The 27,573-nt window shown below is 40.0% G+C and overlaps 1 protein-coding gene across 1 annotated transcript in view; it reads right to left on the bottom strand.

Moving 5' to 3' along the window:
* Window positions 1-27,573, bottom strand: part of CSGALNACT1 (chondroitin sulfate N-acetylgalactosaminyltransferase 1) — a 601,617-nt gene that overhangs the window by 79,006 nt on the left and 495,038 nt on the right. The window contains exon 8 of the mRNA XM_073543233.1: window positions 5,680-5,896. Within this exon, the coding sequence (XP_073399334.1) occupies window positions 5,680-5,896 (217 nt within the window). The remainder of the gene's footprint in view (window positions 1-5,679; window positions 5,897-27,573) is intronic.

Below are 27,573 nucleotides of genomic sequence, written 5' to 3'. Positions count from 1 at the left end.
TAAAAAAAAAGAAATAAAGAATTTAAACAGGAAGGAAAACAAACTAAAATAAGAGACTGGCTTTGCTTAAATATTAATACTATTTTAGCTTTATATTCAGAAACATGGCTTATTGAGTTATGGGTATTACATGGCAGGACCATAAACAAAAATTTTCACAATTTATTCTAAGTTTCTTGCTTTCCTTTTTTTATTTATTCAGCAGATCTTCATTCATATGGAATAAAATATTCACATTATTTATATTCAAAAATAAAAGTGAGCAATATGTAGTGCCGTTACAAATGACCAATGTGTCCCTGACTTTTGATTATAAATTGGTTTGCAGCTATAGACAATCTTCTAACATTTTAATTAAAGCAAAATAATATATCTGTGTTCAGCCGGTGTCCCTCGCATACGACTGAAGGTAATTTCAACAGACGGCAGGGTACTAATCTGTGAGATGCCATGCATTTCCCTTGCCTTACCTTGCTGATAAATGGCATTTATCTTCAGAGTCCTATTTTTCGCAAATTAAATACCGGTATGTAAGATGACTTATGAATTGCTTTTCAGACTGCAGACTTTGTACTTTTACTGAAATATGGAAAAACTCCAAACGGATGGCACACATTGTTTTTTTTATTAATTTTTTCTCTTTTTAGATAAAAGGTGATAGCATACAGCAATAGAATCCAAACTGCATTTCCTTTTTTCATTCAAATATTTATTACATTTATTACAATATTACATAGTCTAATTACATGAAACAGGTAATCTTTTCAAATGAAAGCCATCCTACTGATAAGCTGATCGCGACAACTTCGGAAACCCCGGTGATCAGTCGGTTTTGGCAAATGAAGCTTTAGAGTATGTGTACACGATCAGTAAATGTTGCGGGTTGGACGCTGCGTACTTGTGCAGCGCGTTCAACCCGCAGCATCCAGATGTTATAGCATAGTGGATGGCCCACTATGTGTCCAGAGACGCCCTTAGGGTATGTTCAAACGATCTGGAACTGGCAGCGCTTTGGACGCAGCATATGTTCACTGCGTCTAAAGCACTCCTGTCTGTTGAATGCAGGTGAATTCGCATGTGTTCACTGAACTGTGCGCATTCACCTTGTGCAATACATTCTATCCGTGAAATTTCTTTTGTGGAGACTGGCATCTCCGTAAGAAAAATTGACATGCTGCGGTCTGGAAAAACATGCCACATGTCCGTCTCTTCAGGTGAGCTGCAGGCGACCCATCCACAATGCTGTAACAGTTGGATGCTGTGGGTTGGATGCTGCACAAGTACACAGCGTCCAACCTGCAGCGTTTACTGATCATGTACACCTACCCTTAGTTATTGCCCACAAGACTAAAGCTAGTTTCAGACTAGCGTTTGGAGGCGCAGCGCAGAGCCGCCGCTAAGCTCCGCCCCGGCCACGCCTCCTCTGGTCAACTCCTCCTCTGATCGCATGACACTGCATGCGATCAGCGTACCCTACAGTTAGTGTTGGGTATGCTGGCTGTGCGCTGGGCTGATTTTGCCAGCGCTTGCGCCCTTTTGGCGCTGCGCTGAGCGCACAAAAACACACTGTGTTGCAGTTCTGGAAATGGGAGAAATCAAATGTGCCTGTGTTGCACATTCTGCTGATGAATCACAGCTGAAAGAAGTATTACATATAGTCCAGACCGCAATGATAAGATGGGAAAAGTAAGTGTCTCCATCAGAAAGGACTTTACCTGCAAGTCACTATTTAGAACTGCTCTGTAATTTCATAATATGTTCTGCTGGACTGGCATCTGCCACTATAGGTCACTGTATGGTTGCAATATCGGTCTTGGTCATTTATAGTGATTTATGTTCAGTAATACTGTGGTCATCTGTGGAGGTTCCCCTATAACTACTATAGTTAAGAGTGTACCATTGTAGTTGTAAGCATGGTTAGGGTTCATCATGTTGTGATGAACCCCATGCTATGCCTCTGGAGATCGCATATAAGAAATGCAACAAGAAAGTAAGAAAAAGTAAGAGGGTATTTGAAGTCAGTTGTGCTCATGGCTGTTTTGCCATTTTTTTTCACCAAATTTATCTAAGATGTTTGATAGATATGGTGTATCTTCACATACAACTCAATCATGTAGAAATGACTGGGTACTGGTAATTTTCAGTTTTCTCTGGGACTGACATCCATCTGATTGCAATGTGCAGCTACATAATCATCAGAAAAGGGTGCTCAGTACAAACAAGTAGCCATAAATTCAACCGGCACACTGAATATCCTTTTTTCAGGCAGGTGTAAAACACTTCAGTCTAGAGATCTTTTACCATCTCTTGACTAGAGTGAAAAAGTTGCAATCCATAAATCTGACTTCCCATATGTAAATAAAGGTGTAAAATAATTTGACATGTCTGACTATAGGGTTTAAATGACTTAAAAGGGGTATTCCCACCTCCAGGATCCTGTCACAATTTGTAGTAGGTGTAATAAAAATATTAGCAAAAAGCTCCAATTTGAAATGTAGTATAGTTCTCCTGATTCACTATGTCACTTACCTAAGCTACTGCAATGCCTGTACATGGAGTAAGCAACATAGTGAATCAGGAGAACTGTACTACATTTCTAATTGGAGGCATTTGCTAATATTATTATTATTACACCTACTACATATTGGGATAGAGATTTTGGAGATGGCAATACCCCTGTAATGGGGTAATCCAGTAAGAAGTAGTTATCACCTCTCCACAGGTGTACTTGTCCATCGCAGGAAGCCCCGCCAATTACGAAGTTATCACCACTAGAGTTGAGCAAATAACTTTGGTTCTCCGCTTATTCGGCAAGCTATAGCAATTGTTGTATAAGCTACAGTGGGAACCCGGCTTCCTGGATCGCGCCGGCTGAACAGCTGATTGGTGCCGCAGCTGCATGTGTTGCGGCTATGTCACGGCACATGCATGGAGAGCCCAACAAACAGGCTCTCCATACATGTGCTCCGACTTTCACATAGCCGCAACACATGCAGTTGCGGCACCGATCAGCTGTTCAGCCGGCGCAATACAGGAAGCCGGGTTCCCGCTGTAGCTTATTTTGTAAGCGCTATAGCTTGCCGAATAAGCGGGGAACTGAAGATATTCACTCAACTCTAATCACCATCTAACAGGTCAATAGGCAAAATCTTCTTTTTATCCCCATGGTCGTTTAAATCTTCCAAAGTTTAAAAGCACTCTTGTATTATAAGAAATTGACCAATTGTATAAAAGTTGTTTTCAACCATTGTTACACACGTGTTTTTAGTTACTACATACAGATAATTAGAATGCTCCACAATGCTCTCCCGTGGAAATCAATGGTTTTGTTTTTCAAAGTAAAAGTAATTGGCTGTCTTATGTAGCAGATTCACAAGCTTTAGCAAACAACAAAATTAAAATAATAATTCACCAAAATTACAAAATTAGTGAAAAAAAAAATTAAAATTAGGTTAAAAGTGCAATACACATTAGTAGCGTATGTGCTGTAAGGATAAAAATAAGTTGTTCTCTAATGGTAAAGAGCAAAACAAAATACCTAGATTTAAAGTGCTGAGATGGTGGCTTTTACTTACAATGTATTATACTCAGCGGACAGCGCAGTACATTTTCAATTACCCTTCATAAGTTGTCCTTCAGCGGTTCACTTTCAAATATGACAAACCATGCAGCAATTATACTCTGGCCTTTATTTTCCAATGCACTCATGAGAAGCTCAGTAAGCCATTTATTACATTGACCTGACTTGAGCTGTCTACTGCTTCATGACCATCAACAGAAGGCATGTTACAGCTGGGGATCAGCATGAGCGGCACGCATTTCTGCACCGGAGCTTGTATTAGAGCAGAGCCGCTCTGTGGTTCAGTAAAACTAAAGGTCGCATTTGAAAGCAGATAATTAACCTAAGTTATTTCTGGTGGTTTGATGAAAATTGATTTTCTAAAAATAACCCTGAATTCTCTTGGAAAAAAGTCACAAAATAGCAATACAATAATAACAGTAAACTGGAGCATATAAATACTTTTTGTTTATATCAATACTGTACAGGTTAAGTAATCTCAAACCTCAACCCCCCACACCCCCAATTCACCCAGTTTATTTTATGTCAAAACACAGTCCCTTCTCCTCGGTCAAGAATTTGCAGCTTTAGGCTGCGATCACACATGTGAGAAACTCGGCATGTTAATAACTGGCACTGCCGCCAGTACTCGGGAGCGGAGCGTGCACCCGCATAGCAATACATGGAGCTGAATGCTCCACGCCCGAGTGCTGGCGGCAGTGCCTAGCATTAACATGTGAGACTCGGCCCAGTTTCTCGCATGTGTGATCCCGGCCTAAAAGAAGCACTTGCATCAATATTTTTATCCTCTTAACTCCTTCATCCCCCAAACCGGTTTTCACCTTCATGAATTTTTACAATTCTGACCACTGTCACTTTATGAGGTAATAACTCTGGAATGTGTCAAAGTATCCCACTGATTCTGAGATTGTTTTTTTTTGTGTGACTTATTGTACTTCATGATAGTGGTAACATTTATTCAATATGACTTGCGTTTATTTATGAAAAAAAACGGAAATTTGGTGAAAACGTCATGCCCTTAAATAAGAGAGTTGTGCCACTCAAAATAGTTCATAAATAACATTTCCCGCATGTCAACTTTACATCTGCATCATTTTTAACATAATTTTTTTATTTGGTAATTAGAAGGGTTAATATATTGCAGTCTTAATTTTATACAGCACTGTGTACTTACAATTGCTCATTTTGCCTTTCTATACAGCTACTTCTTCTCTTTTCCATTCGGTCTAGGACATTACATAATTAAAAACTGAGTCGCTGTATCCTTCTAAGCTCTATGAGGAAATATAAAGTAACTTTTCTCTGCATGAATCAGCACTAGAACTACAATTTTACATTGCTGCAAAGCCCCTGGCAACCACTCTTCTCCTCTTCAACTCCTGACCCTACTGCTCCTCACCTCCCACTGACAGGGACTTTGCAGTGATGTACCATTGCAGTTCTAATGATGACTCCTGTAGGTAAGACAGACTTCCTGTTTCTACATAGAGCTTAGAAGGATTAAGCTAGTCAGTTTTTCATCACATGAAGTCAGACCAGAAAACAGAAGAACTGTTTAGAAGGGCAAAATGAGCAATTGAAAGTACACTGTGCTATATAATATGATGACTGCAATATATGAAGAGGAGACAAACTTTGATTGGAGGAGGGCTTCTTTAATGAATAAGAGAAGCTCATTGTATGGGAAATACAAGGAGGCATTACTATCTGCACCTACATGTACACAGGAGGATGTATTGCTCCCCTAGTAGATTTCGACACATTGTACTGAAACCTCAGGACAGAGGCAAAGTTCACAGTGCACATGGATACAGAAATGTTACGACTATTCAAAGCTTTTTACTCCAGATTTTTGCATAAAAGCTTTGAGAAATCAAGGCATTCGTACCTTTATATAGATTGTATGTAGCAAGCACCTAAATACTCTTGCGTCAAGTCGATGGAAAAACACCATATAAGCACTAACATACTAGATGAGTTAACCTCTATAGAAAATATTGTTTCATAAAAATAAAACCTGCCAATAATATACAAAAATATACAAAACCTGCAATCCAACATAGAGAAAAATAATGACTGGTTGAAATGAACAGTCTCACCTGAAGTTATGCATGAACTGCTGAAACTTGTCAGCTCTTCTTGCTAAGGGGACAATGATATTCACAAGGACATTGGCCACATTCAGCTTTTCATTCTTGACTTTCACAATAGGTCCAAATGGTCGAAAGAGAACAACGTGCTTAAATTCTTGATTCCTATCTCCTTTAAAAGTCAGTTCATACAATGTTCCTTTATTACGTTCTGTCCTGTAAATTCCTGAAAAGGACAAAACAAACTATTAGAATGGCTTAAATGTTGGGAAGTAGCTATTTTGTATATGTATTGGATGTACATGTAGTATGTGTAAGAAAGGAAAAACAACATGGAAAAGGACGTTGGTAGCTTGAAAACATATCTGTGAAAGAAAGCAAAAGACTGAGGGAGGCTTAGCAATCAAAACTGCATAGAATACAACAATGATATAGGCTGAATTGGACTTTCATGTTGTGTTTCCACTTAATCACTATAGATAAACAAGGTTATATGTTGAGCCCCTACAAGTCACATCGTTAGACTTAGGCCGGGGTCACACTTGTAACTGCAATGCGAGAACTCGTGCAAGTCTCTCGCATGAATACCCGGCACTGCCGCCAGCGGTTTGGACCAGAGCGTTCAGCTGCATAGAAAGACATGCAGCCTCACAGCGGTACCAAGTGCTGATGGCAGTGCCGGGTATTGATGCGAGAGACTAGCGCGAGTTACTCGTATTACAGTTGCAAGTGTGACCCCGGCCTTACTACCATAAAAAACTAAATGAAGCGCACATTCTAGTAAAGGATGTTGTCACAAATTGGGTGATTTGCAAAAGTATCAACTAACAAGTAAGGAAGTAGACAGTATCAGAAATAAAATAAAAATAAAATAAAAAGTAAGAAGGCAGTATAGTTTGGCTCGGTGGTTACTACTGCTCCCATCAACTGCAACACCTACATAGAATTATATATAGATATGGCCATGATCTTGTAAAATCCTTTAAGCTTTATGTTTTTTGATGTTTATTTTTCTTGCTGTGACAAAAGATAATAGTAACTGTCATATTTTTGCCCTTGGACATCCTGTTCTGTAATTCTACCAAACCATATACATTAAGGAAACTCATGCAGATGTTTCAGCTATTGAATGTTTGTGAATCAGCAAGTCCATATCCTGTTGTCTTCTGTTTCAGAATTGTCATGGTGAGGAGAGGATGTACCTGGTATTTTCAGAGGCACACCTGTTCTCTTTATGGGGACGTACACAAGAGCCAAGTGTGCAGTTATGTTTTATTTTTTTTCTTCATTATTGCAGACTTGTTAAAGCAATACAACTCTTTTAAATGCAAAATGTCAGTAAGATCAACTCTCCTAAAATTGGGCATGTAGGTCATAGGAAGCTGAATACCTCGATATCTGCTATCCAAGGTATTATTCCACGGAAACCTATGTTTTTTTATATGTACAGTAAATGAGCTGTTCAGATCTATGGGCAGGACATTGATCTGCATGAAAATCTGCCTCCAGAGCTTAATTTACATGAAAGGGCAAGTTACCAGTGTGAGCCATACAGAACTAATAATCTTTAATAATAATCTTTACTTTTATATAGCGCTAACATATTCTCACAGCTCTGCTGTATTGCAACACTGTCTGCCTGTGAGATGAAAGCTGAAGCACTGAGAGGAACCTGTAGATGTGTCAGTTATAGTCACACACAGCACTGCAGTCAGATCAGGAGAGCAGAGAGCTGCCCTTACACATCAAACTGGTAATGCCTCTTCAAATAAAATAATCTCTGGAGCCAGATTCACATGCAGATCTGTTGTGAATTCGCTTTCTGGCCTACCTCTGGTTACTGCTGAAGGTGGTGGAGCTGGTCAGGTTGACGGAGGGGTTGCGAGTTCTCTTTCTGGGCTCCCTCTGGTGGTTACTGGAGGTAATGGAGCTGATCTGATTAACAGAGACTTGCCACCTGATAATGAGGACGACGATTGGAGATCTGGGGTTTCAGACTGGATTTAAGACAGCCGACTCTCTCTATCCCTGCTGGTGATTTTTTCCTGCCCCCTGAGGTCTTAGTTTCCAGCTCAGTCCCTGCATGCTCAGCTAAGTGTTCTTTTGCTATTCTGTTCACATTTGATCTGGTTTTGTCTATTTCAGTTTTGTGGGGGTCAGCCAGCTCCAGCTGGGGCTGTGCTGAATCACCATCCATATGTTACGGCTTGTGCCAGTTTGTTTTTGTCCCTTATTAGATTGGCCTCTTTTTGCTCTGCTTTCAGAATATACCAGAGTGCGGATATAGTGGGCGAAGTCATGAGACTTCAGTATTCTTGCATCAGACGTGTTGGACCTTTTTGAAGGGTTTTTTGCGTGATTGCAGACAGTGTCTTTCCTTTCCTGTCTAGTCAGTGTGGGCCCCATTGTTTGCTCAGTCTATTTTCCTATCCGCGTTTGTGTTTTCATCTTGTCTCACCGACAATATATGTTTGGGGGCTATCTATTCCTTTGGGGTCTGCTCTGGGGCAGTTTAGATTTCCCCTTTCTTGCTTTAGGCCGTTAGCTCTCCGGCTGTGCCGAGGCATCTAGGATCATCGTAGGCACGCTCCACGGATACTGCTAGTTGTGTGGATAGGATCAGGGGTCTGCAATCCGCTTAGTTACCAACCTCTCTGGTTTTCTGTGGCAGCTTGGGCTTGCTCTCCTCCTTGGTGACCCAATCATAAAATAGATCCGTGTCCAGCCCATAGCACCGAACAGCTCATTTAAATATAAGAAAAATGTGGCTCTCTCTGGAATAAAACACTGGATGGCGGATATCAAGGTATTATTTTATTCAGTTTTCTATGACCTGCAACCTGAGGGTTGATCTTACTGACCGATGCCCTTTAAATGATATATCAGAGGATAAGTAACGTGTAGTACTGTTACTGAAATATATGTATTTACCAATCTATAACAAAATCCAAAAACTTAATTTATACACTCTACTTAAAAAGAAACTCAGTAAATACATTGTAGAAGTTTACATCTTATTACCTTCCTTAGCACATGCCTGGGATTGGGACAGGATTATACTGTATGTGTTAAAGGGGTTTTCCACTACTATTCGACCATCTTTCACATGTCCTAACTCTTCATTGCAATGTTTTTTCTAATATACTTTCATTACATGCGCTTCTTCTAGGAGTCCATCTCTTTGTGGGTCATGTAATGTTTTGCTTACATGCAGGCACTACGTCCTGTTACGTCTGGATGTATCCCTCATCTGGGCACAGGATAAGAAGAGCATGTCACTCAGCTCCTTAAATGGATGTGTGAGCACATAAGTTCACATCAGTCTTCACAGATCTTGCTGATGCTTTGGATTGCCAGACTCTACAATTAACAAGCAATGTGCTTGTCATTAGAAAGCACATCGCAGCTCTTCTCAATTAAATCGGCTGGAACTTTTGAGCAAATGCATCAGCAGGGTAAGTGCAGAGGACAGTGAAATCTGTCATGTGAGCTTGCATATTCAGAAATCTGTCAATCATGGCAGCTCTGGCCCAATCAGGAGCAGCGTGATGTACTACTTTACTTACATCTTAATCCTGTGCTCAAATGATTGTCGGATCAGATATAACAGACAAGAAGTAGTGCCTGTATGTAAACAAAGGATTACGTGACCCACACCAAGATGCTATCATACAAGAATATTAGAAAATTGATTGATATGAAAAGTTAGAACATATGAAAGTAGGGGAAAACCCCTTTTATTCTTCGTAGGACTGTATTATAAATGTACTGTATATTCATCAGTTTCTAAAGTGCCTTAGAGATACAATATCTCCAGATTAGGGCACTCCACAGAAGCACCATATGGCAACTCACTGAATGCTTACAATTCCATTAAGCAAAGCTGCAGGCACTTTGTCTTCCTCCTTAGTAGCTCTGCCGCATGCATAAGAACTCCAGAGTTTTACAAGAAGTGCTTGTGCTCCCGTCTGCCATGGAGAAGGACACAGCAGAACATGAGAACATTGGCTGGGGGCACAAGGACATCAGCAGCATTCAAGTATTATATTGTTGGCAGACGACAAAAATTTTTACAAAAAGTCTTCAGTCACAACATAATTATGGAACACAATGGCTGAAACCTCTGTAGATGGGACAGTATTTAATTTTAATGTTATTAGCTAATATTTTTCTAGATTATCATGACAATACGACAAGAAAAGCTAACACTAACAATATTTAAAGAGCTTTCTCACTAAAGCATACTTCACTCCAAGAAGTTCTGCATATGAAAGATTTGCAGATAAAATTGATGCAGTTCTAAATTGATCATCATCATATGTCTGATGTAGTATCAAGACTTCTGACCTTTAGATTTAGTCTCTACCAAATTATCAGGGTAAGTGTTTGATCCAAAGACATTCTGTAATTAGGTCAATGAAAACTGCAGCAAATAATGAGCCGGTTTGGCAACATAAATAATATCTATGCTATGTTCCCCCCTTTAGTGAGCCTACACTAACATGTTAGGCAATTGCCTAACAAAGGAATTATTTTTGACATTCTTCTTTTTCCTTTACCTGCTCTTGGGCCTGAGGGATTTGTATTAGATCCCATTGCGTTGTTCATCTGCCAGCATAGCAATGTACCAATCCAACCTGTGGATTATCAATTTACAGTATGAAGGTATAGACAACAGTTTTAATACAGAACTAGAACAGGTATTGGGATGTAATTGTGCAGCAATATCTACTCTTCAAACCGTATAATATACTGTGTATACATTTTCCTATTCAGTGTTTTATCCAATTTAGTGTATCATGACAGTTACTTGATGTTAAAGCAGAAAATGGGGGAAAAAACAAACCAAAGCCATGAATCTGAATGTATATGCTCTTATGCATAATTCTGCATCCAGTGGTTTCTCCGTTACCATGATTGAAGTGCAACATTATGTGTATTAAGTCATTAATAATTCTGTTATTTCACCCCAACTTTCGATTTTATTGACATAACAACCAATGCCTGGCTCTGTTTAAAAAGATGGCCCCATTCCATAGTTTTGCCACTTTAATGGGAGCAATGCACACAAGTCTATTTCTATTCATTTGTATGGTGTTCGGAAAATTGTGCCGCAGGCTTGCACCTCACTAGTAACAGCAGTGCATGTTGGGGACCCACTCTTGAGAACCATAATGGCTAGAAGGCTACATGGCAGAGATGATAAATACCAGCAATACAGTGCAATATGTAGCACTAATAGCTTACAGGAATAGGACATAAATGTACAATGATGTTAATGTAATATATGATAGTAAGTTAACCTGGTGGAATTGTGGATAAGCAAGTTTCAGTGTAACATATATCATACATTTTTTTGGGTAGAAATATGTGGATCTGGGTATAAGATGCACAGTGCATAACTATAGTAATGATCCACTGCCTAGCAGAAGAAGATAAAGTGCCCAGTGCCATAAAACATTAACAGGATTCTAAATACTAAACATGATTAAATAAAGGTTCAAAAATGGACCCATACCAGAATGTGCCCGTATCACTGCAATGGTGTCATTTATCATCTCTGCTTTGTCGTCTTTTTTGCCCCTTATAGTTCTGCTTTTAATTCTCAATTCTTTATAGGTTTACATTCTGAATTTTCACCTGCTACTGTAGATCACACAAAGAGGAGAATCACTGGAGAAGGACATCATGGTTGGAAGAATAGAAGAAACAAGGCCAAGAGAAAAAACAGCAACCGATGGTTTGATACTTTCAGAATAATGGCAGAGAAGACCTTGGTAGACCCATCTAAGCTTGCATAAGATTGATCTTCCTGCAGATCATTCACACATCAAGTCACCATGGCTCAAGATCGAGCTGAAGGCATATTAAAAAAAATGTAGATTCCATCTTCACTATTTCAATGTTAGTATTTCTTTATACACTTGTTATTATAGATACTATTGTTTCCATTTGTTATTAATTAATGGTGGCTGTCCACCAAGGCTGACATCAGAGATCTGACTACAACAACCCTTTCTTAACTGCTAAAAGCTAGAACTAATACATCCATAAAGTGAAGTTAATGGGTCCTTCAGAGAAAGTGATGCACTCCTGAAGTTTGGTGGTTTTCTGCAGAAGGATGTATGTCTGAATGTACAAATGTATGTATCTTCACCTCTATATGCCACCAAGTGGTTGTATGGACAGTGGTCGTCCCCTAACTACCTATCATGTTATAAAACCCCTGGCAAAAATTATGGAATCACCGGCCTTGGAGGATGTTCATTCAGTTGTTTAATTTTGTAGAAAAAAAGCAGATCACAGACATGGCACAAAGCTAAAGTAATTTCAAATGGCAACTTTCTGGCTTTAAGAAACACTAAAAGAAATCAAGAACAAAAAATGTGGTAGTCGGTAATGGTTACTTTTTTAGACCAAGCAGGGGGGAAAAATTATGGATTTACTCAATTCTGTGGGGGAAAATTATGCAATCACCCTGTAAATTTTCATTCCCAAAACTAACACCTACATCAAATTAGATCTGCTCGTTAGTCTGCATCTAAAATGGAGTGATCACACCTTGGAGAGCTGTTGCACCAAGTGGACTGACATGAATCATGGCTCCAACAAGAGAGATGTAAACCGAAACAAAGGAGAAGATTATCAAACTCTTAAAAGAAGGTAAATCATCACGCAATGTTGCGAAAGATGTTGGTTGTTCACAGTCAGCTGTGTCTAAAATCTGGGCCAAATACAAACAACATGGGAAGGTTGTTAAAAGCAAACATACTGGTAGACCAAGGAAGACATCTTAAGCCCCCGTTACACACAGCGAGATCGCCAGCGATATTGCTAAAGCATCACAGATTTTGTGACGCAGCAGCGATATTGCTAGCGATATCGCTGTGTGTGATACTTACCTTCGACTGGCTCCCCCGCTGGTTATCGCTGATCGCGCGAGAACATCCTGGGCCGTTTCTCGTCGGCCACATCCTGCTGGGCTTCCTGCTGGCACCGATGAGCGACGCGTGGACGCGGGCGGGAGGACGTCTTCATCGCCACGTCTGACAGGTAAGTAACGACTGCCGACCGCTGCTATGTCGCTGGTGAGATATGCCTGTTTGGCAGCTCACTAGCGACCATTTAGTGATGCACCAGCGATCCTGACCGGGTCGTATCATGGTCGGAATCGCTGGTGCATCGCTAAATGTAACGGTACCCTAAGTGTCAAGACCAGAAACTTAAAGCAATATGTCACCAAAACAGGAAATGCACAACAAAACTAATGAGGAACGAATAGGAGGAAACTGGAGTCAACATCTGTGACCGAACTGTACAAAACTGCCTAAAGGAAATGGGATTTATATACCGAAAAGCTAAACGAAAGCCATCATTAACACCTAAACAGAAAAAAACAAGGTTACAATGGGCTAAGGAAAAGCAATCGTGGACTGTGGATGACTGGATGAAAGTCATATTCAGTGATAAATCCACAAATCTGCATTGGGTAAGGTGATGATACTGGAACTTTTGTTTGGTGCCGTTCCAATGAAATTTATAAAGATGACTGCCTGAAGAGAACAAGCAAATTTCCACAGTCATTGATGATATGGGGCTGCATGTCACGTAAAGGCACTGGGGAGATCGCTATTTTGGACACTTTTCTTATCTCATCAATTGAAAGGATGTTTGGGGATGATGAAATCATTTTTCAAGATGATAATGCATCCTGCCATAGAGCAAAAACTGTGCAAACATTCCTTGAGCAAAGACATATAAGGTCAATGTCATGGCCTGCAAATAGTCTGGATCTCAATCCAACTGAAAATCTTTGGTGAAAGTTGGAGAAAATGGTCGATGACAAGGCTCCTACCTGCAAAGCTGATCAGGCAACAGCAATCAGAGAAAGTTGGAGCCAGATTGATGAAGAGTGCTGTTTAACACTCATTAAGTCTATGCTTCAGAGACTGCAAGCTGTTATAAAAGCCAGAGGTGGTGCAACAAAATACTAGTGATGTGTTGGAGTGTTTTTTTTGTTTTTCATGATTCCATAATTTTTTTCCCACTGAATTGAGTGATTCCATAATTTTTCCCCTCTGCTTGGTCTAAAAATGTAACCATTACTGACTACATTTTTTGTTCTTGATTTCTTTTAGTGTTTCTTAAAGCCAGAAAATTGCCATTTGAAAGTACTTTAGTTTTGGGCCATGTCTGTGATTTGCTTTTTTTCTACAAAATTAAACAACTGAATGAACATCCTCCAAGGCCGCTAATTCCATAATTTTTACCGGGGGTTGGTTGCGTTTGTGTATTTACTACATATACTAAAAATAAATGTGTTATATGTGAAATAAACTTAACACTGATATAAAACAGCATATTTTTGTATAGAAATAAGATTATTTCACTGTGAAGAACATGGTTTAATAAACATCTGTACAGAAGGCAACTAAGCACTTTGAAGTAGTGGGAAATTATTTGGTTCTTTGCTTGAAACATTTTTCGCCTTTGTACCCAGAAACATTTGATATATCTCACTTTATGTATGGTATTGTAAGGCTTGGGATGCTTTCCCATGTGACCGAAGAAACTAGAGTGGCTTATCTCCCTAAAGAGATAGCTCTTCAGTTTACAAGTCCATTGTGCACCACTGTTACTGAATAAATCAGTAAGTTTCATGGTCATTGAGTGGTTTTCCAGCATTAAAGAGCTCAGGCCATTAAAAAAGCTGAATAAAATGTAAGATCCCTGTGAAAGAGCTGCATTCTGGATTGAACCAAAACTAGTCACAGCTGCAGCTTCAATCGCTCTATAGTCTCTGTATGTGAGAAGTCTGTAGCGGATGCCAATTTCCACATCTGTAATAGTCACAGCATTCTTCTACCATGACTTTATATGTTACAGTCACTCCAGCCCTTGGCTCGTAGTTCGTTATGTTATCTTAGAGCCTACATGGAGTATGGCATAAGACAGTGTGCTATATGCATTGTATTCTTAACTATGTTAAAGGAATAAGCTCATGAAGAAATTACCATAAATGTGGCATGTTATATCTTCTGAGACAAATCATTCATAAGTAAGCTCTACCTTCATCTAACGTGTCCCAGCTTAGGTGCATAGTCAAGATCAGATTTCGGCAATAATTTTGTATTATGTGTTGATTTGATAAAAAAAAGAAGATAAAAATACCTGATCTGCCATGTAATGTAAAAGTCATAGAACATAAACTGTTATGGGACTTGCAAATAGCCATTTCTGAGCAGGTTGTCTACATGTGTTACGTAGGCAGATGTGTTTACTACCTGTGTGGGTTTTGTTCCCTGCATTTTATTTGGACAATTGAAAGTCATCAAGACCTTTCATTTATAAGTAACGGGCTAAATGGAATTTGTCACTAGGACTGACCTGAATGCCATTACATAGTAGAGCTGCCATACACATTAGATGGCTACATGATAAACAATGCTTCACCTAACATTAGGCCAACAGCCATGTCAGCCGACACTCCCATACACAGGCTGAGCGCTCTTGTTCTCTATGAGAAAGCTGTTGACCTCTACTTTGGCTGGCGCTTTAGCTCAGAGAGAACAATGTGATCGGCAGCCGAAATCAAACATGTGCAATCGACATCTCTTCCGATGGCAGGCACCCCCATACATGTTAGACAACTGGCACATCTTAAAGAGACACTGTGTACTTACAATTGATCATTTTCCCTTTCTACCCATCTAGTTCTTCTGTTTTCCATTAGGTCTATGACATCAAGTGATTAAAACCTAACTAGCTGAGTCCTTCTCTATATAGAAACAGGAGGTCAATTTTTCCTGCATGACTCATCAGCCGCTGCAAAAGTCCCTGGTAGGAGTGAGGAGGGAACAACTGTGTCAAGAGTTGAAGAGGGGAATAATAAATGCAGGGGCAAGAGACTTCCTGTTTCTACCTGGAGCAGAGAAAAGAGATTTGGCTGGATAGAAAGACAAAATGAGCAATTGTAAATACACAAAGCTCTGCACACCTTACTACCCCAACCCCAGACACACATGCTCAATATACTGTATACCTCAACATTCTCCTGTTAAACCTCATGTTCTGGTAAATGTTCTGAATGTTCCTGTGGCCAACATGCCACCCACTGCTGGCCATTGGCTGGAGCTTAAAAAAAATCCAAATTGTGCAGCCACTGGTCACTACAGAAGAGTAGGAAACAAACAGTGGGACTGTATAGTTTTGAACCCCTTCACAACATATGGCGTATTATTACTACTAGTAGTAGTAGTGTCGGCACAAATATGACCATGGTGCCAAATGTGGCACACATACCCACGGTTAATGACTTCTGGTCTAGTTTGAGGCCTTTAGAACCCAAATATACTAAACTTCCTAAAGATTAGCCACAGGATGATGTCACCTTGTAGATTTTAGTCCATGAACTCAGCTGTAGTGCATCATAATAATCAGACCATTTACCCAATATGATATCCACAGTTATAAAAAGCAAAAAAAAAAAAATGTATTACTGTTCAAATCCAGATCGGCTATTACTTGAGGGTCAACAATGAATGAGGCAGAGTTGCATCTCTGGCACGGCCCTGGATTTACCAGTGCTGCAACCTGAAAGGGATCATTTAACATTCTGAGAAAACATACATTATTTTGCCTATCACTGTATCATACACTACACTTTATAGTTTATTAACCTGTGAGGGCGAGGCATGCACTTTATTGTATGAACACTTTTGCATAGCTGCTATAAATCTACATTGAAGATTGTTACATGTGTGAAAAATTTTAATTTGTCTTGCTCACATCTCATTTACCACAAGGAGCTACAACTTGGCAACAATTCCATGTAAACATTGTAAGTCGCAAGACTGACTTTCTCACTGCCAATGTTACTCTACGTGTTGACATAGTTGCCAAGGATTAAAACAAAGCATGCTTTGCTATTCTAGCACTCACAAGAGGGTAAAATAAAAGACCCTGCAGATTAACACGAATAGAAGTCAAGGGTTTCTACGGCTTCGGGTATAATATTTCCACTAGTGGATGCCAGCTATGAGGAGCCTGATTAACGCGATGCCATATAAAATACCCCACCTGTTTTTCTTTAATGCAGAACATCATGTAAATCCCTATGTACCAAAGCAAGAAAAAGCTTTCAAATATATAGTCATTTGGAAGTATTATGAGGGTCTAGTCTTTTCATCCGATTGATGCTGCCCAAACCATGTGAAGGATGAATCATAACCTGTCTGAATGATTGAAGGTGGGTTAACTTTTCTAATTACCTGATGTTTCAGAGATTACACAGTACACTTTAAAGATCTGCCTGAGCACCATAGCCAGAGATGAGACTGGTAGAGCTGGCTTTTTGCCCCGGATGGCTTTTACCAGCCCCACTGCAGGCGATTGACACCTCTCTCCCTTCTAGGTATATAGCAAGAAACCCGATTCTCTCATGCATAGACTGCAAGAGACTTGTGAATCCACCAGCAGCCTCACTGGGAAAAAATAGACATAGGGGGCACCAAACTAGTCTGGTCTCTGGCTATGGTACCTGGCTAGATCTATAGTGTAAACTCTTTAAAGCGTTTAAGCATTTCAGAAAATAATTCAGCCAGGCTCTGATTCAAGTCAGAATCAGGTGACAGGTTCCCTATCTAGGTTCGCTTACTAACAGATGCTATAAACATGACCATTTCTTGGACAATTTCAATTTCGATTGACCCAGTGAAACTGTTCTTACAACAGAAACTGCCTAATGGTAAAATCTGAGAAACTGTACTGTTTAGTGCTTGATCCGACCTCAGCTTGTTGAACTACAGATCAGTAGCTATTTTAGACTTTTCTTAACTTTGGGCAATTGAGATATAGGTTTCTCTTTGATTTCCACTCGTCTTTTTAGACATTTAGAATGTGCCCCTTAACCCACCTGTCTCCTTGCACTAGAGAAACAGATCTACAGGGTGGGCCATTTATATGGATACACCTAAATAAAATGGGAATGGTTAGTGAAATCAATTTCCTGTTTGTGGCACATTTCTATATGGGAGGGGGAAAGTTTTCAAGATGGGTGGTGACCATGGAGGCCATTTTGAAGTCGGCCATTTTGGATCCAACTTAATTCTTTTCAATGAGAAGAGGGTCATGTGACACAACATCTTATTGAGAATTTCACAAGAAAAACAATGGTGTGCTTGGTTTTAACGTAACTTTATTCTTTCATGAGTTATTTACAAGTTTATGACCACTTATAAAATGTGTTCAAAGTGCTGCCCATTGTGTTGGATTGTCAATGCAACCCTCTTCTCCCACTCTTGACACACTGATAGCAACACTGCAGAAGAAATGCTATCTCAGGCTTCCAGTATCTGTTGTTTCAGATGTTGCACATTTCGTATCTTCACAGCATAGACAATTGCCTTCAGATAACCCCAAAGATAAAAGTCTAAGGGGGTCAGATTGGGAGACCTTGGTGGCCATTCATCTGGCCCACGACGACAACTCCACTTTCCAGGAAACTGTTCATGTAGGAATGCTCGGACCGGACACCCATAATTGATGGTATAGTGTGGTATATGGGGTACAAAGATAGTGGGGCCATTCTTCATTATTGGAAACCTCAATGCCACGGTACGTTCCCTGAGTTTTTCCAGCAAGATGGTGCACCACCACATTATGGGTGTCAGGTCCGAGTATTCCTACAAGGAATCTGACCCCCTTAGACTAGCATTTCTTCTGTGGTGTTCCTATCAGTGTTTTAAGAATTGGAGAAGAGGGTTGCATTGACAATCCAACACAATAAGCAGCACTTTGAACACATTCTATAAGTGGTCATAAACTTGTAAATAACTCATTAAAGAATAAAGATACATTAAAACCAAGTACACCATTGTTTTTATTGTGAAATTCTCAATAAGGTTGATGTGTCACATGACCCTCTTCCCATTGGAAAAAATAAAGTTGGATCCAAAATGGTCGAATTCAAAATGGCCACCATGGTCACCACCCACCTTGAAAAGTTTCCCCCTCCCATATACTAATGTGCCACAAACAGGAAGTTGATATCATCAACCATTACCATTTTATTTAGGTGCATCCATATAAATGGCCCACAATGTAGAAAAGAGAGCAACACTAAATGTCAATGTCTGCTCTATAATGAGACTTGCCATGAATTAGGATATATTGTGTTACCAATGTTTTGTCCCTCGGACAATTTTGAGCGTTCCTGATAGATTTTTTTCATGCTGATTTCAGAAATGACTTCAGATTTGTCCTATCACATAAGGTTTTTGAGAAATGATACAAAACATAATAGTCTGTTATAATTCTAAAAACTCAATGAACTTTCTCTGAAACCGTATATTCTGAATTTTCCAATGAAATAACATAAATCGCTGATCTACACATATGCATGCACTTATTATGTGAATTCCGCGCAGGCGTAGTGAATCATTCGGCTGACCGTGTACGGAGCATACCACATCTCCAGGGCAGGGGAGGAATCAAAAGACAATACTGACATACTTAGAGCATGGCTGAATGGATCACGACCTTCAATGCCATTCGCTGTCCCAATGATATGGAGAGAGCAGAGAGATCATGTAACAGATTGCTACTTCTGCCTTACAAATGTAACAGGATATTCAGCCATAAAAGCAGTGCCACATGATGAAAGTCTTCATGTTCCAAAGCCGCCCAACTTATGGACAATGGAGGATGACGAAGATGAACTAACAATGTCAGTGGAAAATGAAACTGCTGCAGACCCAGACTTTGAGCCTTCTACATCTAAGCCAAATCTGTTCAGTCAAGCTGATCTGAGTGACTTGGTCAGAGATTTGAAATTGACAAAGAGGCAGGCAGAATTATTGGGATCAAGGCTACAAGAACAGAATCTCTTATTACTAGGAACAAGAGTTTCTGTTTTTCGCAGTCGCTAAGAAGACCTTAATCAATTTTTCCACCATGTCAACAATTAAACCTTTTGCAATGACGTCTTGGGGTTGTTTGGTGCTCTTGGATGCAAACATGACCCAAAAGAATGGCGCCTATTTATTGACTCGTATTGATTCGTCAGTTTTAAGTCTGAAGGCTGTTTTACTAAACAATGGAAATATCTATCCTTCTATACCTATTGGACATGCCGTACACATGAAAGAAACACATGAGAATATGGAGTTACTCTTGACCCACATTAATAGAAATTATAACTGGAACATATGTGGTGATCTAAAAGTTGTTGCACTTCTTCTTGGACTGCAGCTTGGATACACCAAGTATTGTTGTTTTATTTGTGAGTGGGACAGTCGTGCACGAGAAATTCACTATTTCAGAAAGGACTGGCCACGCTGCGAAAACTTGGTTGCTGGACAGAAGAATGTTAAACATAATCCTCTCGTTGATCCAGCAAAGATATTTCTCCCTCCTTTGCATATTAAACTTGGGCTTATGAAGAATTTTGTCAAAGCAATGAACACAGAATCGGAAGCCTTTTCTTACCGGTGACAGAAATTTCCAAGAATAAGTGATGCAAAGATTAAAGAAGGTATTTTTATTGGACCACAGATCAGAGATATAATGAATGACAGTAGCTTTGATGATCTCTTACAAGGTGCTGAACAAGTGGCATGGAGCCTTTAAAGATGTGACCTTCAACTTCCTTAGCAACAGCATGGCACCAAACTTTGAACAACTCTTGGACAACATGCTCACAGCATATCATTTGATGAAATGCAATATGTCACTACAGTTAAAATGCATTTTCTACATTCTCACTTGGACTTTTTTCCAGCCAATCTTGGTGCCGTTAGCTAGGAACACGGTGAAAGATTTCACCAAGACATTGCGCTGATGGAGAAAAGGTACCAGGGAAAGTAGAATACATCAATGCTGGCTGACTATTGCTGGAATCTTATTCGAGAAGCTTCTGACACAGATTATAACGAAAGTTGTCTGCAAAACACTTTTGAACAATTGCTTTTGCTACTGACATCGATGCACATGTATGAAGTGTCTCGGATGTCATAATGTAGACTATAAACTGTTGTTTCTTAACCCCTTACTGCCAGCTGACAGAATAGTACGTCAGCTGGCAGTGTCCCCCGCTTTGAGGTGGGCTCCGGCGGTGAGCCCACCTCAAAGACGCGACATGTCAGTTATTTTTAACAGCTGACATGTGCCTGCAATAGGCGCGAGCGGAATTGCGATCTGCCTGTGCCTATTAAGCACTGATCTGAGCATCACCTCTATGAAGCAGAGGTGATTGCGCAATGGCAGCTTCTAGCCTCCTATGGAGGCTATTGAAGCATGCCAAAAGTTTTTTAAAAAGTGCCAAAATATAAAAAAAATAAAAAAAACATAAAAGTTCAAATCATCCCCCTTTCTCCCCAATCAAAATAAAACAATAAAAAAATCAAACCTACACATATTTGGTATCGCTGCATTCAGAATCGCCCAATCTATCAAAAAAAAGAATTAACCTGATCGCTAAACGGCGTAGCGATAAAAAAATCAAAACGCCAGAATTACGTTTTTTTGTTGCCGCGACATTGCATTAAAATGCAATAACGTGCAATCAAAAGAACGTATCTGCACAAAAGTGGTATCATTAAAAACGTCAGCTCGGCACGCAAAAAAATAAGACCGCACCCAATCTGAGATCACAAGAAATGGAGACGCTACGGGTCTCGGAAAATTGCACAATTTTATTTTATTTTTTAAGCAAACTTTGGAATTATTTTTTTTCACCACTTAGATAAAAGAGAAACTAGACAGGTTTAGTGTCTATGAACTCGTAATGACCTGGAAAATCATGACAGGTCAGTTTTAGCAAAAAAGCCAAACAAAAAACAAGTGTGGGATTGCACTTTTTGGCAATTTCACCGCACTTAGAATTTTTTTCCCCTTTTCGAGTACATTACATGGTAAAACCAATGGCGTCGTTCAAAAGTACAACTCGTCCCGCAAAAAATAAGCCCTCACACGGCTATATTGATGGAAAAATAAAAAAGTTATGGCTCTGGAAAGAAGGGAAGTGAAAAACGAAACCGAAAAAATGCTCCGGTCATGAAGGGGTTAAAAAAATTACATGATACAGACTTTGAGCACTGTTCAGCAGATCAAAATCTTTAAGATACAATAAAATTTTCTCAGGGGACAAGAACTTCCTTGAAATTTGTTGCACAGGGATATTTGACAAAGCAAGGGAGGTCATAAAGAATATTCTGGTTTGACTTAATAGTGTGGCAAAGGTTCTTTGCCAAAGCTCCTGGCCAGCTCTCTTCCTCTTTGATGATGGCTAGTTTGCATATCGTTTTATCCCAGGGAACATTGCCTAGAAGTCTTCCTAAGTCATCTGGATGCTCTGCTCTTCTCAACAGGAAACTCTACCCCCTTAATCAAGGTTGTGTTTTCACACACCTTTTCCTCCCACATCTAGCATTTACCCATTGTGCCATGTATGATTTTTTTTCGCTTCTTCATCGCACAAGGCAGACTACTGCACAACCCTCACTTATGTCTATTATCAATGTTTCAGAACTTCACATTAACATAACATCAGCCCTGCCTAAATGTACGTCTGAACCTCCAGATCCCTTTCTAAATTATAAACTACATTCTACACGTGACCAAGAGCATAAAGATGAACGTGATGATAATGGACTTTATATCTAGTCAATGGCTAACATCAAGATCCTCACATGGCACAATTTATGAACAATTACATTGAAATATACTTCTTCATTATGCAAAAAAAATAAGGTGTTAAAATTTCTTCAAAGTAACTATTATGCTCATAAAGAGCAGACTCTTTTCCAGATCCCTTGTTAATGTGAAATATAAATTACATTAATTTTGCAAAAACTCAAATAATACAAGGAGAGATGAGGAACGGAAGGGTTTCATTGCTGCCAAGAAACTCTTTCTCTTCTAGAGTTAATTCTGACTTCAGTTCATGGCTGAATTGGCACTAACCATAGGGCACGGAGAAGGCATTAGTCTTGTCCACACAAGAGCAATTTTTTTTTTTAAAGTTAGGAAACCTCTGGCTTATCATGTGCATTAAATGGGTAATATATGACTATTACATTTTTCCACTATGGGCTGAAGAACAGGCAGTTGGTTGCTGACAAGAAGAGTTGAGCGAATTTGCTCGGGTCCCTGCTTATTCGGCAAGCTATAGCGCTTACTGAATAAGCTGTAGAGGGGACCTGGATACCTGGAGCGCTCCCGATGATTGGCTGTTTGCCTCTGCAGCTGCATGTGTGGCGACTGTGTGAGACACAACACATGCATGAAGAGCCCAACAAACAGGCTATCCTTGCATTTGTTGTGACTGTGAAACGAAACAGCCGTGACATATACAGCTGCGACGCCGATCACCTGATTATCGGAAGCGCTCCATGTATCCAGGCTCCCTCTGCAGCTTACTCGGTAAGCACTATAACTTGCCGAATAAGCAGGGACCTGAGCAAATTTGCTCAATTCTACTAACTACCTGCCTGTTGTGCCCACCGTTGATCTCTGCCTACACAGAACGGTCACAGGCTGCTCCTGCCGGTGATTCAGCGGCTACCGCTCTGCTCTGTTGATGGAGTGTGACTGCGGGAAGCTGGCTGTCAATCAGCATGACATCAGCAGTCACGCCCACTTGACAGAGCAGCCTGGGAGAAGAGCTGCTGTTTACTCTGTTTTCAGCGATCAGCTCAATCGCCAGCAGGACTTTGTTTTTTGCTGTAGGTTGGTAGCATTCTGGGCCCAAAAGAACTGCATTGTGTTTATTCATTGCTGTGAATTTCTACTATGCTTTCTCCAAACTGAAATCAGGTGATATGAGGGCACAAGGTTGTAACTTGTATATACTTATTTCAATATAGCAATAACAGTATTTTATACATTTTCATTTAACTATAATATGTTTGCTATTTGAGAAATTCAATAAAATCATTTCGGCCTTGGCTGCAGCCAGGAGCGACCTGTGCATAATGTGCCTGTGGTTGATGGTTGAATTGGAAATACTGAGTCATGATGAAGACTTTCCTTCATTAGTTCATATCTGGCAGCAGTCCCCAAGCAGACTTGGAAGTAAGAACGCAGAAATGAATTGAAAACCAGCCACTAAAGTGACAAGATACACATCTCCAAAATACAGACAGCCGCATGATTTCTCTTCATGTGCTTAAAGAGAACCTGTAACGTAGTACATGCAGTTTGATCTGTGGACAACAAGGTATATGGAAGGAGAGGCGAAGGAGAATTATATAAAGGTTTGTTAGAAAGGATTCAGAATCTTGGATTGAAATCTTTACTATTTGCATGAATGAGTCCAGAGTTATACAGAAAAGACTGTCAATCACTAGTAGGACTGCCAACTGGACTCCTATGGATACAAACACCAGGGATTTCACCAAAGAAAATACCAAATTTTACTGAAGCGTTTCCAACAAAAAAATCCATCAATCTGATCAACTTCCACCTGCAGGTCAGATACAATTTTCAATATGACAGATTCCCTTTAAAGAAGACAGGGTAGTTGAAATGCAAATTCCTTGAAGAGGGAACACAAGTCATAAAACTGTATGATGCTGAAGGACAGGTTGAATTGATGATGCAGAACAAACTGCACAAGAAATATCACTACTCCGCTAAGGTCAGTCAGAGCTCAATCTACTTTCCCGCTGCTCAATCTGATTTCCATTTCAAGGTAAAGAAAGAGAAAAAGCAGGATGGCACTCACCATTCATGTGAATCAAATCACTTTATTTCACATACACAAGGCATCGGCATAGGCACGGGAGCAATGTGCTGGGAGTCCGTCTTCCAGCACATTGCTCCCGTGCCTATGCCGATGCCTTGTGTATGTGAAATAAAGTGATTTGATTCACATGAATGGTGAGTGCCATCCTGCTTTTTCTCTTTCTTTACAACGAAATGTTCTGTTTTTTTCAATATGGGATTGAGCACCCGTTCCAAGTGGGATTAAGGTGTTTTTTATTAATGTGAAAAATATATGTGCCGACATTCAGGGTATTTTTTCACACAACGGTGCCGGATATCTATTTTCTCAATTTGTGAACATTTCCATTTCAAGAACGTGACATCCATGTGGGCCTGACCTACGATCTAAAGTTGGTTTGCACACCAGGAAGAGTGCGGCTCTCTCCACATCTGCCACTATGCTATAGCAGCTGGAGTTCCAAGCACTGCCTTTCCTGTCACCAATTATGGAGATACTCCTACCACGTTTCTTTTTTCTTGCTGCACTCACTTATGGCTCTAAAATAGAGAACAGTTTTCTGGCTCCCTTCTTTTCTACCACTCATTGGTGCTAATAAATGCACTTTTAACCTAGCCATAACTCTCTGCTTTTCTGATGTCAATGAGCCAACCCTCCTTTATTTGTCACTGTAGGATTCTTCAGCGCCACTCCTCTTCTTCATATGCTCCTGATGATAGTCATAGAACCATAGAATGATAGGGTTGGAAGGGACCTCTTGGGTCTTTGGTCCACCCCCTGCTCAAAGCAGGATTCACTAAATCATCCCAGACAGATGTAGTCCAGCCCTGTTTGAAGACTTCCATTGAAGGAGAACTCACCACCTCTCGTGGCAGCCTGTTCCACTCATTGATCATAGTCATTATTGACAATTTACCTATTAAAGAAACTTTGATAGTCTAGTAGAGGCACTCGGAGGAGATCAACCAGCAGCACTGATCAGGTCTACATAGGTGGCTCTTCCAACCCTTACAAAACCACATCATCTACAAGGAGAAGATTCGGCTCAGTCCTGGAAGCGCCAACCAAAGCAAGGAGCCCACATATATTTAATTACAATGTGTGGTTCTTTAGCTGGTATGTGAGAGTCCAAATATATGAAATCTGAGATGTGAGGAAATAGGGCTGGTGAATGGCAGAACTCAAAATGTCCATTTATTTTATTCCACTGGATTGAAGTGTTGTGTTGAACTTGTCACACATGACATAGAATGTTTTGTAATACAACAATCATATGTATACAGTCAGCTTCAGCTCAATCATATACCATACATTAAATTAGTAACAAATTTCAGTTTTGAGAGTACCATGAAACTGGCATTAGACTGTAATTTACTGTGAGTGATTGGCACTCAAAAAATGTGACCTCTGTACATGGTGCCGTAACCAAAGTGCAACACATACTTAATAATAATTATTATTATCTAAAAAAAAGTTTACAGTTTTCCACAGCAAAAAATAAATATGTGTTTCTGATCATTTTTATCACAATAAACTTGGACAGGGTAAAATGCCAATTATTTTTATCTAAAAACATAAAATTGTATGGTGGGCATACATTTGAAACCTGTAAAACTGTATTCGTCAGTATGTTTAAATAGGTATTTATTATTTGGCAGGTAAAATTCCATTACTAAAACCACCATAATAAAACAATGAATTGGATTTGAATCAAAATCCTGTGTATTTATTCTCCGCAGGTATATATTGGATTTACCACTAAATCCTGGGGAAGATAATGGGTTAGCGGAGATCCACAATTCTTCTCCCTTCAGAGCATTTGTATGTAGCTAGCGCTTTTCTGTCAGAACTTGTTTTGCTCTCTATTTTGATGTTGATGTATTGTATAAACAGCGGAGTTGCTGTATGAATAATTATGTAGGTGGAAATCTCAATTCATTGGACAAGATTGTCAGATGTGGTTTACAGGATTAAATTGTCTGTAACTGAAAATATGAAAGCTTGGCTTTTTTAAATAGAAATATTAAGAGACAAGAAGATTCATTTTCTGCTTTTCGGTCATTTGCATTAAATAAACCATTTTATAATCTCATAATAAAGCCAGATTCAAACCTCTATGCGACACGTCCTGGTAGTGTCCCTTTTTGTTTCGGACATCACACTGACCCATAGTTTCATTGAGCCATACACAAACCAGTTGTAAAAACAGATCAGTGCCTCTTGTCTGAGACTCGGAGCATGTCCTATTCTCCTCTGCTTCGTGGATCAGACTCTGCCAAAAAAGTATACAAGGATCCGTGAGACACGGATGAGACTAGGAATAAGCACTTTGTAATTCAGAGTCCCATCTGAGTTTCATCTGTTTTTAACAGTTTCAATTTTAAGAGTCAATGGATAGCGTTCAGATGGTCTACTTGCTTCAGAGACAGGGATGAGAAAAGAACAGATATGACTAGGATGGCGCCAGATTAAAAAAAAAAACTGGTTCGCTTTTCTCAGATGGTAACATTTAGGGCACCGTTACACGCTTCAATGTCCCAGCGATCCCACCAACGATCCGATGTGGATGGGATCCCTGGGACATATTTAGCTGATCGCTGGTGAGCTGTCACATAGACAGACTCACCAGCGATCAGGACCAGCGTGCACGCTGGTATCCAAGATAAACGGTGGGTAGCAAAGAGCCGCACAGATCTTAGATACCCGCTGTTTACCCTGGATACCAGCTCCCAACGTCACTGATCGTTGGTTTCTCGTTGTCACACGCAGAGATGTGTGTTGCCCAGCGGGAGACCAATGATAGAATTATGGCTCAGACCATTATGCAGCGATTAACGATCAGCCAACTGATCGTTGATCACAGCTACATGTCACACACAACAATGTTGTTTCGACATCGCTGCAACGTCACCAAACTGGTGACGTTGCAACGATATCGTTCACAAAATTGTTGTGTGTAACGGGGCCTTTACATGGACGTGTGAATCCAGCCTGCACAAAAAAAATCCTGGCCGCATCTGATCTGTGCATTGGAAAACTCGTCCCACCTGTGCCATCCCAGGTGCCTCTTCAGCAGCCACAAGATCATTACTTGTGATATCATGTCATGGTGGCCTACTGTTTAGAAGATGTCCTGAAGATGTTGCAGGTAGGATTTTGCAGGGCAATGGCCACTGAAC

The sequence above is a fragment of the Dendrobates tinctorius genome, unplaced genomic scaffold, assembly GCF_039654945.1.
Source record: "Dendrobates tinctorius isolate UK_male_01 unplaced genomic scaffold, ASM3965494v1 ptg000011l, whole genome shotgun sequence".
Classification (NCBI taxonomy): domain Eukaryota; kingdom Metazoa; phylum Chordata; class Amphibia; order Anura; family Dendrobatidae; genus Dendrobates; species Dendrobates tinctorius.
Note: the sequence above shows the minus strand (reverse complement) of the source record. Positions and strands in the feature narration are given on the sequence as shown.